This window comes from Psittacula echo, assembly GCF_963264785.1.
Source record: "Psittacula echo genome assembly, chromosome: 2".
NCBI lineage: Eukaryota > Metazoa > Chordata > Aves > Psittaciformes > Psittacidae > Psittacula > Psittacula echo.
The window spans coordinates 4,505,135-4,517,744 of NC_137737.1; the positions used below are offsets into that span (position 1 = coordinate 4,505,135).

The 12,610-nt window shown below is 34.7% G+C and overlaps 1 protein-coding gene across 1 annotated transcript in view; it reads left to right on the forward strand.

Moving 5' to 3' along the window:
* ULK4 (unc-51 like kinase 4) overlaps positions 1 to 12,610 on the forward strand; it is a gene marked incomplete at both ends in the record, with an annotated part of 202,619 nt that overhangs the window by 23,228 nt on the left and 166,781 nt on the right. Inside the window, one exon of the mRNA XM_080611269.1 lies at positions 134 to 212. Within this exon, the coding sequence (XP_080467395.1) occupies positions 134 to 212 (79 nt within the window). The remainder of the gene's footprint in view (positions 1 to 133; positions 213 to 12,610) is intronic.

Genomic DNA, 12,610 nt, shown 5'->3' on the forward strand with positions numbered 1-12,610 from the left:
TAACAATTCAAATATTTTGTTCCCTTAGCGATCTGTGTAAAATATAAACAAGCCAATTGTTTTTATGGTATTTTTGAAATAGTTTTTATGTACCTACTTTACTTGATACGTACCTACTTTATTTGATATTCAGACGTGTCAAAGTTGCTCGACTGATTGGTTTACTGGCATTGCACACATCGGAACTTGGTGAAAATGTACCTGTTTCTGAGGTAACTTTCCTTCTTTTTCTTTGGGGGAGGAGTAGACGGGGGAATTTTGTTAATGCTTTAGTTACTTATGTCAGAAACTTTCACAGTTTTTTTTTCTGATCCCTGCTTAATTTTTTTCTGATGTAAATGGGAATGTAATTAATTTGATTAATTAAATGTATAAACTTCTGAGTTTATTCTGTATAGTTGTGATTCTGATCTTTGCAGAACTACCCACCAACAAAACTCGCCGTTTTCTGTCCTTTTCAGAAAATGAAGTAGTCACTGTCATACTTCTCATGCTTATGTGTGTTATAAGAAGTGTTGATAAATATATCAACAGATATATATATAGATTTAAATATATATATTATATTTATATATATTATATATAAATATATAGATATATATATATATAAAAATATATCCAGATAACCAAATATGGTTATCTGGAAATGTAATTATTATAATTAGTATAAAATAGTGTAATTGATTCCTAGATATCCTTTTTTCCAAAAAGTAATTGAGATGGAACTCATTTGAGATTCCTCAGTGTTCTTGAAGAATGGATGTAGTGAAAGGCAGATAATTTTCTTTGGAAAATGAAAATGTTTGTAATCCCTTTCTTCATTTTGCATCCTCAGTAGCTGACTGAAACGGAAGACTGATCAGACAAAGTGATCTTACTGTCCTTGTTTGCATGTGACACATGCACGCAAATTGTGTAAACTTGACAGAATCTGCTATTTCGTGACTGTTTAAAGAGTGAATATGACATTATTTCTACTTTATGAGGTGAAGTCAGGATTTGAATACAATCGGTGTTTGACTGTGAGAAATTAGTGCTAAACGCACATAGCAACTATGCCTCCATACAGTGCAGATCTGGTCATCTGGTGTGTCAGAACATATAGTTATTGGTTAATAGCTGATTTTTTTTTTTGGCAATGCAGCTAAGGAGGTGTTTGTTGTTCTAGGTCCCTGTGGTTTCTTCTTAATAATATTAAGGATTATTATGATTATCTTGCTATGTTGCTTAACATTTCAGTTCTGTAGTGAAATTTGAATTGAGAACATTATTGTTATTACCTTGGGTTCTTTGTTTTCTAAAGTTATGAAGGGAGGGAAGAAGGAGTCCTTGTGGTTACTGTCATTGAAGTTTGGTCAAAGGCTTTCAGTATTGACAGTTGAGTGTCAGTTAAATTCCAGGTCACAATTCAGGGGCACTCTTGTATGTGGCAGGTTTTTTCTGCTACTTAACTTTTAAAAGTTTCAGTGAAAATACTCAAAAGTAATTTTGAGGTATCCATACCTTTTAATAACTTAGTATGATATCAACCCATGAAGCAGATTTGTAGGTCACTTGTTCAAAATTGGTGTGATAAATTAACTTAAGAACATGAACTTCATTTTGTGTCATTCCCAGAAGCTTGTTTCCATTTCATATCTTCACAAGGCAAGATATCTTGAGCATAAAGAGGAATTCACAGCAACAAAAGGTCATCAGATTTTGGTTTTCGTGGGTGTGTTGTTACTGATACTGGATTCATGTTTTACTGGTCAACACTATAGCTACCTGTAAGAAGGCCTGAGTTTGGTGAAAACCAACTCTGTCAGATATATTCTGGCATGCTATGTACACAAAGCTTTTTTTCCATTTTTTATCACTCAGTCACAAGCCTTTTGCAGGTTTTTGTTACCTCATTATGGACTCATCCAATTATTTGTGCTTTCTTTTGTATTTTTAAAGTACCACAGGACCTAATAGGCTTGCACAGGATACGTGTTGAAAGTTGGCTCTTCGTTTGTACCCCTACTAACTTTTACTCAGTTATACTTTTATTTAAGGATAGTTCCTGTACCTTTGAGGTTGAATCTGTTCCCTTAACCTTGCTTAAGTGATTGTTAAATAGTAGTAATATTAAGAACTGAAGAAGCAGAAAAGCTTTAGGAAAGAAGCCTCATCCTCATTTTACAGACTAAAGTAAACTTTCACATACTGTATGCCAAAAGCCTTTTTTATATATGTATATAAAAATAGTGAATTAATATTTTATTAATGTTTTACTATTTAAATTTAAATTAAATTATTAAGAGAATTAATATTTTACCTATTTTTTAATATATTTTTTTAAAGTTCTTATTCAGGGAATTGGTGAATAGCAGTTGGTTTTGAATGTAACCACTGGAGGTCACTAAACCATGAAACTAAAATGCAAGTAAACTACTATTCCACAAACTAGCCAAACATGGAACTGTGGAACTGTGCACTATCTTTATTCTACTGAGGTATTCTAATATGTAGGTCATATTAGAAAAAAAATCATAGTAAATGCTTATACCTGTGAATTCGCTTGCAGTTGATCTATTTCTAGTTAAGTATTTCTTAGGAGAATATTGCTTGGATTAGAAAAAATGAGACTGATCTTAGAATACAATAGGGAGATTGGTCTATTCTATAATTGAAGATAAAGACGTGATAATTGAAGATAAAGATGTGATTTCTTCTATCTGGCAGTAGCAGTAATTATTGATAGGGCAGGTTTGTTTCTGACTTAGTGTTTCTTTTTTTCATTGAATTGCCCTTTACAAATCTGAATCATCATCTCATCTATTCCTAGTTATCTGAAGAAAACACCTAAACTTAAAAATATTATCTTTGTATTTAGATTTTGAAACTGGTTGTTAAGGAACTAGATTCTACTAAAAAAATAATTCTTTCTTTCCAGGATGCTTGGAAAGAAAAATCCGTTTATTCTTCATCTTACAGACAGAAAAACTCTTCCCAGGTTAGGGAGGCTGACTTCCATGCATATCTAATTTGGCTTATTTGTTAAAAGAAGCTCTTGTTCTTTCCTCTGTATGAATAGATTGGGCATTCTGCCATGTAGGAAATGTGAAATTTCACATTCAGTCTTTTATCTTAGTAAGAGATGATAGAGTTACCTCACAATGCCTCTGTGTTGGGGAGCAGTATCCTCCTGTGCCTGGTAGGAGACAAGCCATCTTCACCTATCAAGTCACTCTCTGCCTGTTCTTTTGGAAGCAAAAATCTAGTCCTTTTCCTTACCCCTTTTAAATTTGCTAATTGGGAATATTAGTCTCACACTTTGACCTTTGACTTTGAACTAGTCTCACACTTTTGACCTCTGCCTGTTTTTTTACAGGCCTGGGTCCTCCACTGCTCTACTGAATGTTTAAAGGGCTCAGAGAATCTGTTACATCCTTCATGCTTCATGTTCTTTTGTGAAGCCTTTGACTTATGGAATGCCATGGCCAAAATAATAAACTAAATATCCCATACAGAATGACAGCATATTAGAATATGCCTGTAATATTGAGCTTAGAATGTGATTCCTTTGCCAAAGCGGTAGAATATCTTGATTTCTGATTTCATCCAAATTGAAGCTCCATGTAATTGAAGCCTGTATATTTCTGATTTTTTGAAGTACAATTTGGTGGTTGTTTTCTACAGCTTTAAAGCACCTGCATCATTACAGGTGTAGTTTAATGACCTGTGAACTCATATGTAGGCTCTGCCTAGTCTTTGGTCTAGGCCTACAGTTTGTTGTCATTCAGATTCATACACAATACCAATTTGAAGTCATGTTCCTAGCTTATCTCTGATAACTCCTGTTTCTAGGTCTGTCCACATCTGCCCATATTGTAAGGAGATTCAAATAAAAATGGTTTCATTTGGTCATTTATTCCCAAGCTTTTAGTTTTAATGGGGTTTTTTGGAAAATATCTTTTTAAGTCTGCTCACAGATGATCATAATTTTTGTGTTTCCTCTAAGGGCATTTTCCTTGTTTTGCCCTAATGCCTCTATGTGTAAAAACCAACCACAGAAAACCTACTTCAGTGAAAATCTGTAGGCAAGAGATGGAAGCTGCAGCAGAATGTGTGCATGAATATTTATATATGTGCACACATGCAGATGTCCACTGTTTTGTAAAGTGATTAATCCAGAAGAATAATTTTAAGGTTTTAATCAGGATTGACACAATACTTTCATAACAGTGAGAGGAAATTCCATTTAAGTTTTTTGGGTGACTTTAGTTAACTTTCAACCTCTGTGGTAAGTGTGTTCCATTCATTTTTCAGCAATATGGTCCACTCATTATAACCTGTATACTTGCCTGGGGCATGTGGCAGGAATGCAAACAGATCAATGATCAATATTTTTTAGGTAATTGAGCCTCTGCTGGCAGAAAGTCATGGTGTGTTTGAGAAAAGTTCTTCTGAGTTAAGAAACAGAAAAGGTAGATATAATTAATAACAATGAATCTGTCAAGTGTGACAATTCTGGATTGTTGGAGAAATAGTAAGACCTTTTATCATACTTGAAGAGAGATACTTTATTCCCCTCTCCCCTTCAAAAAGTTAATTTTATCAATCCAGTTAATTTGGTTTGTGTTTATGTGTTTAATTTGCTTTATGTTTAAAGTCTAAACCAAGTTCGTAATAGAAAACAGATTTTCAGCTAGGGAACTGAACACTTACATTACTGATTGCAGGATTAAATCATTTTTTGCATTTTTCTTAGTAAATTGCCTGACCAAAGTGAAAGCTGTTTTAAAAGACATTTAATTGCTTGACACTCTTTACTCTATTTTCCTTGAGAGATGAAATAGTACATTTTTGCATTAAAATTATACCAGTTGTGCTGATAGTATATCTCTTTGTAATAGTCTTCCATTTAGTTAGTTCTTATGATAGTAAAAGTGCTGGGTTTGGTTTGGTTTGTTTTTTTTCCTACGAGTCTGTTATGTTTGGGATAATGAAGCACGGTGTCCTAGGATCCTTTTCTTTAGGGAATAACTATCTACATCTGTGGAAATTGAAAAGCTATAAAGCTGTCTGGCAGGCTTGTGTCTGTATTTTCAGTATTTCATTCAGGATTCTGAGTGTTATTTATATCCTCCTTAATCAATGTTACGAAACATGGCAGGGAGTTGCAACTGGATGATTTTAAGGTCCTTTCCAACCCTAACCATTCTATGTCAGTGTTCTCCTTCACCTACTTGTATCATAAATACAATAGTGACCTGGACTATTAAGCTTCAGAGGGAAGCTTGTTAAGGGAGAATGAAGGGTAACATGGTAGGGGAAAAGATTGGCTCTCAATTCCCATCCACATAAAGACTTTAGGAAATCAGTGAGCATACAGATGCTCTCTTGGAATTAAGAGAAAAAACGGCTTCCCATCAAATGTTATGGTTTTAATTCCCATCCCACACTACTTCCGGGAACTTTTTGGCAAAGACAGAAGTGAACACATTGACTTAGGTCAAGTTCTTTTGTATGTTTATTAAATGTATTGTTTGTAGTTGGGGGAATGAATTTAGTATTACTATTTATACTATTATAACTTATCTTAACTCTTATGTTTATGCTATTATAACTTTTTATATTCATTATTTCAGAAGTAAACTTACTTGTATGAACAAAGTAGAACACTAAAATCGACTTTCATTTTGGAGTGAATTATTGGGTGGGAAGTTACCTTCATTGTTCTGTATGTGTGCTTGAAACTGATGTGTAACTTGGGTGTAAGATTGCATATTTAAGTCGATTATGTATAGAATAACACATCCTACATCAGAGAACAATTTAAAGGGATTCTTCATAATTGGTTATATTGATTGGAAGTACTTCGTGTCTCACCAGACAGCTTGTCAGACTATTTTCAGTTTGCATGCTTTCCTGTAATCACAGATTTTTGTCGATTGTAACCATTTGATATCTTTGCCCATCTCTATTGTAATATTTGTGCAACAAAAGCTGTGAGATTTCTGTTTGAAGTATAATGTGACATCGTTTTCTGGACCTGTGGCCCTTCCCACTGCATTTCTTTTTAAAATGGGAGATGTTTCCTGTTTCAAGTGCTCTTCTATAGGCTTTTCATTTTTGTAGCATTACATAGTCATTTGCTCTTTCACAGTTATCTACTGCTAAAGAAACATAATTATCTCACAAAAATACTGTTAAATAATGGATTCTTTAACACTAGTATTTGAAGCTTAAGATCTCAATATTTTACCTGTTAGAAAAAAACCCAATTATCATATAGAATTTAAAACACAACTGTTTAAACTTTTATTGTATGACATTCTGTAAGTCCTTTCTTTAATTCCATTCTGTGCATTCTAGTGTAAATGTACAGTGAGGAATACAGTTTTAAGTCCTACTTAGTTAAAATGTGTAGCTAAAAAGAAATATCTTTTCCACTATAAAATAATCACTTTCTAAATTACTTTCTATTATGCTTTTTATACTTAAATTCTATGGCAGTCAAATAAGTTGCCATGTTTTAAGCTGCATATTCCTCTGTCCTTGATGACTCCCAGGTAGTTTTTACAGATGAGTGAACCCCATTGAAGGGAGTTTACATGCATGACAATTGTAGAATCAATAATTTCTTTTAATGGGATAATGTTAATGGGAATTATGTGTAGCGAGGACTAAATTTGCTGCAAAAATCTGAGCTATATCATCTCTTATGTTCCATTTCAGAACTGGAAATATGCAAAGAAATTTCTACTGTGAAATTTCTACCTACTAAGAAACAGAGCTTGACCTAATAGTACTTACTGTTAAAGCATAAATATCAGGCTGATAAGTAATGCTTATAGTGTCAACATGTCAGCTGCATGGAAAACTCATATAAACAATGATATGTGTTTTATCTTTTCTATCCCTAAGTCTATCAATTTTGTGTTTGCCTGAGAGCAGAAGTTGTTCTTAAGCAGAAAAGGAGAAAGTAATACTTCATGGATTTATTTGTGCAAACCATCCTTTCCTAGGGCTGCAAAGAATTAAACCTGGAAGCTGCTTTGATTTGGAAGGCAGCTGGAGGATTCCTGAATAGGATGTGCCTTTTTGGTTTGATCCTAGGGTGATAAGCAGTTTCAGGTTAACTTACTTCCAGAAGAGTATGGTGATCATGTGAAGTGTACCACATATTTGACAGCTCCCTTTATTATGTATGTACCATGCAGTGAGAAGCTTTGTTTTTCTGACTGTTGTACTGTGTGGATTTTTGCTGAACTAATTTCAGTTTGTCCCTCCTCTGGAATCACTTTCCTGAGGCTTTAGAATATACTTGTGTCCTGTTCTATATGTGCATAGAATAATTTTGCTTTTATTGGTTGTAATTGAGAATCTAGACTGAAAATAGTCTATGATTTCTAAGAGCGTTTTGGCTTTATTCATACACAGAGCGAGACAAATTGAATATTAATTCTAATATTTTTTTTTCCTTAAAGAAAAAAAAAAAAAAAAAGGCAAGAAAAAATCAAATCCAGTACAGGAATATTTAAGTACATAGCTACTATTTTCACAAAACTAAAGGTGGTTATACTGCAGCATTAAAAATGGAAAGAGTCAGGCTGACAGTAGTACTAAATGAATGTGATGTTAACAAGTAAACTGTCAGCCAGTTAACTTTGGGAATATACCCTTAGCTTTCTTGGTAAAGCCTGTACTTGAGAGCACTGAGAACTGTTTCACAAAGAGGGAAAAAAAATCCAAATATTCTAAAGCCAAAGAGCACTTACTGCCTGCAGTTTTCTCTCTCTATTTAAAATTAGGTAGCTAAATCCATACGTAGAAAATGCAGTTGAGTTGCTTGAGCAGTCCATACTTTTACAGCTAACAAGCAGATCTGTCAGTTAACTCCAGAATTGGCTTGCAGCTGGCCGACTTAAAACTTAATTTCATAAAGGCTGCCTTTTAGCATATTCAGCTCTTCTTTGTTTCTATCACAGAGTTTAAACACAAATCCTCTGTGTAGGAGCGTGTCTTCTGATACCTATTAGAGTAACCTCTGAGCTTTTTCTATGTGTAGTACATTCAGAATGTTTTCATATATGTATTCTGTTTAAAAAGGAATGAGTTTGTACCACAGCCTTTCAGTCAGTTTTAGGTTGCTTCTAGAGGTTTCAAAACAAAAGCCATCAATAAATAATTTTATTAGTATTATTTTTTATTCTTGCTTAGTTTGGTAGAAATTTGATAGGAAGTTTCAAATGATTGCAGGGAAGGAGCCAATGCTAAAATAATAGTTTCAAATACTTCTTTTTTCTTGTTTTATGCTACCCCAGTTTTCATAAAGCCAATAATTTGGTTTTAATGTATCTTTGACACTTCTAATTTCTTTTGAGCCAACCAACTTTGCATCTGTGTAAGTTGTTGTACAGTTTGCTCTTTGAAGTGTTTAGCTCTTGCAACTAAGTATGTGTCTTGACGAATGAACCTAAAATAGAGCCATTTTCCCCATCTTGTTTGGTCTTGCACTTGCAAATTAATCAAGTTCTAGACTAGTGACAGGAATAAAAAATCCAGCCTTCTCCTCTAAAGCACATTCTCACTTGAGTGACAAAATTAAGCTACATCATGTTTTTGTGATAGAAATTGCACACTGGTGATCACTCAAAAGCCTCGTGTCCTGCTGCCTTCTGACAGTGTCTTCTAAAAGACAGTCAAACCAGGCTTAGTGTTAGGCAAGAGCAGTTATATGTTGGTTGTAGCCCTAGCTTTTCCTCTGAATACCAGCCCTTTCAGCTACTGTCTAGGGGGGAATAAAAATGGGATTTTAGTCTGAAACACATTTTAAAAAGAATTCTGTAGAGAAGAAAGGTATTTCTAGCTGGTGTGTTTGTGGTTTGCATCTTCACTGAGAGGGATGAAGGAATTTGCAATAATCAGTTAAAGGGAACTAATTTTAAAGAATATTTATGGAAAATCCTCAAAGCCTATAGAACTTCTTAAAATATGAGAAATTCTATGTAGAATTACTCAGTCTAAAGTATCCTAGATGGACATTTTCTTCAAGAGTGTCATCAGCATGGCTTCTAAATCAAGTGGATACCAGGACACTGCTTGGAAGCAGAAGATGATGACTTAGAGTAACTTCACATAGAGTTATAAAAAGAATAAAAATCCAGAGGCGTGATATTCAGAAAAGGCATGGATGGATGGCAGAAACCTGCGTATAATGGTGATAGTTACATGAAGGGAAACAAAAGGGAAGAGAATAAAAAAAAAGGAAAAAGCCCTCTTCTTTGGTTGCTCCTGCCAAATATTATTCTGTGGAGACTTGTGTCCTGGTTCAGCTGAAACCAGTACAGCCGGTTTCTAGTTCCTGTCTACATCTTTTGGTGTAATGCAGCTCCAGCTGATTGCCACTGACCACAGTTTTGAAGGCAGAAATCTTTATAATTCAGGGACTCTTCTTTTTCTGGATTCTTGAACAATCTTTTTCTTTCCTACTGTTGGCAAAAACAAAGCCAGGATAGCTCTCCTGTTTGAAGCAAATGTTTTTACCTGGTCCTGCCTGCCATTAATAAGCTTCAAACTTAAGGGCTTGGGTGAAAACCAGATATATTCATGAACATCTGCAGCTAAGGTCATGTAATAATCTGTCAGGACAGACTAGGAGAAGAAAAAACTTTTTTATTATACATAAAACAGAAAAAACCCCAATCCAACAAACAAACCAACCTCAAAGCTTGTAGGCTGTTCTTTTAGTTGTGTTTTGATTTGTTAGCAAATATAACAGATTCGTAAGTTAATTGCTGCTATTTGTGTCTGGTTTAAACCCTTTGAGATCTTGAGTTGATTCCAAAGCAAATTGTTGGAGCCTCCCTTGGAGCTCATGACATCTGGTTGGCCACTTGTCTGCTAAGACCTCTTCCTACAGCAGTTCCATAGAAGTTGAAAGCATAAAGAGTTTTCCCAATGAACCAGTTTTGTGTTGTATTCCACCTGGAAAAGTGTCACACATCCATCTCCTCTAGAATTCCTCTAGGGAGCAATATAAATAATATATCTGCATAAATTGTGCAATACGTGTTGCATTTGCTTGTCTTTTTTCTACATTCTGGGCTACATTCGTGCCCCGTCCTTAGTGTGTTGGTCAGACTTCCCTTCAGGCCTCTGCATTCCATGACCCAGTTTATTGTACTGAACACAACATCTGCAAGACTTGAATACTTCACTGATTCAGACCATTTCTTTTTGTATCTGCATGCCATAGAACAGTTTGGCATAAGTATCTGTTTCCATCTTGCCGACCAACTCTTCAGTCAAGCCACTTGTTTATTGCAGGATATTTCACCAGCTTTCACTGGGGTGCAGTGAATCACAGGTACATGTGGATCCAACTTCTGATGCAAGTGCAGTTACCCCTTGTAGTGCTTTAATTATTTGTATCCTACTGAGAAGGGAGGTAGGCAACATGCTTTAGCTGTTCAGAGAAGGCTGCTCACCTTGATGAGTACTCGGTATAAATATTAGTATAGCTTCTTTTCTGGTTAGCGGCAATGTAAGCACGGTGTACTTTCTTACCCTAGTGGGTGCTTTCCTCCAAGGAAAGTGAGATTGCTTTGGCATTTACTTGCCTGTGGTATGTGACGTGTGTGTACTCACAAGGAAATGAACTGAAAAGTAGTTTCCATTATGCTTGAGGCATAGACAGTTTTTATCACTGTAAAGGTTTGCAGAATTACAAATAGGTTTTAATTTCCACTGATGCTTGCTGACAGTCATACTAATAGATCAAAGATGGAATAATACTGTAAATCTGTACATTGCCACTTTGCATCTTAAGGTATAAAATACTTTCTCTTTTCAAATAGGCTTTAATTTTCACTTACGGACTCCCAAAACTGTAGGGAAACTTCTAGATATAGCTTGAAATGGGTTGAGAATCTGCTACAGATGATGTGTCAACTCTGCATACCATTGTTGTAAATGAAGATAATGACTTTTCAGATATAAATCTTTCTTCTTTCTTTTCCTGATAGAACTATAGTATATCCATCCAGTTTGACAGCTAGTGCAAAATGTGTAGGCAATTTATTAAATTTCAGCTGCTTTCACCAGACACTGTAGGACTTTCTGTTCATTGCTGTTTACTTCTCTGACAGGAAAAATGTAAGGAAGTTGAAGAGAAAAAACAAGTACGTAGTTAAGAAGGAGACTTTATTCCTCAAACTATGTAATCAGAATGAATTAGATTTTTCTGTTGCATGTTTTTCCAGGTGATGTACTTTCTTTACCTAAAATTTATACCACTCTTTAATGTCGAATCAAAGTCTTTGGGCAGATTCTTTCTTTATGTCTTAAATTTTTCCTTATGAAAGGATAAAAGAATATTTAAATCTTGTGAAGATTAGAAGTAATCTGTACACGTGATGGAGAAGGAAACAGCTTGCCTTCCTCCTTTCATGCATTTAAAAGTGTTCTTAAAATTCTGTATTCACAAATAATTTATAGTACATATCATTAAGTGTGTTTTATAAAAATATTTGTGTGTATATATAATTATGCTTATAGATGATCACAATCTACTGTAATACAGAATTACAACTTCCTATTTCATAGCTTTTTTTGCAGAGGACATGTGAAGGTCTTATTAAGTTTGGTTAATGGCACATTCTGCCTGTTCAGTATGTGTTGTATTCCATGAACTCCTGTGTGGTGCACTAGGATAATATGTGATTACTTCAGTGTGTTCAGTGAACAGAGGGAAATCATAGGGCAAATCTCTATGCTCTGTAGAGAAGAAGAGGCCATTATATGATTATGGGAGATACAGACTTGTACTTCAGTGACCATAAGCATTTAAAAATAGTGAGTATCCTCTATAAATGTCTGATAATTATTTAATGCTCACATAAGTTTTACTTATGCGGTGTGTCCAAGAGAGAGGTGCCATTTAAAATAGATATGCATGTAGAGCGTAAGTTCCACTTTAGTTTCACTGGAAGAAACTCAGTTCATGCCCTCCTTGCAGCTGTACAGTGAAAGAGGAAAATTTAGCGATTGACACCAAAAGCTCACTCCATGGTAGCAACATGTGTACTGTGGATATCACTGTTAATTATGTACGGATTTATATTTTATTTTCATTAATTCAAAAGCAATTATACAACTATGCAATACAAAAATCTCTAAAATGCGATAAGCCCAAAGATGGTACCTGTGATTTGGGAAATCCTGAATAACACATTTCTGGGAATAGATAGAATATTATAGGAGTATATTATGCAATCTTTTCCATCTTCTTATACATATTTACTATATGTTATTTGCAACTCCTGTGCAGGTCCCTTGACCTTACTCCATTTTATGGCAAAACCGGCCTTCAGAAGGGTTTACCAATTTATTAACCATGCTTTGGGAAAATAAATATTACAGGTGCAAAGCAAGATAAGTGTTGATACCAAATCAGGGGTTTCTGCTGGTTGAGATACATCATTAAAGCTGATAATTTTGAACAGCTTGCCTTGATTCTCTATAGCAGATGTTCAGTTTGATTTGTATTTTCTTCATCAGGCCCTGCCTGCAAACAAGCAATTATAAGTTAGGAATCATGATTTAATGTCCTTAAATCTGAATATAGTCTGTCGGG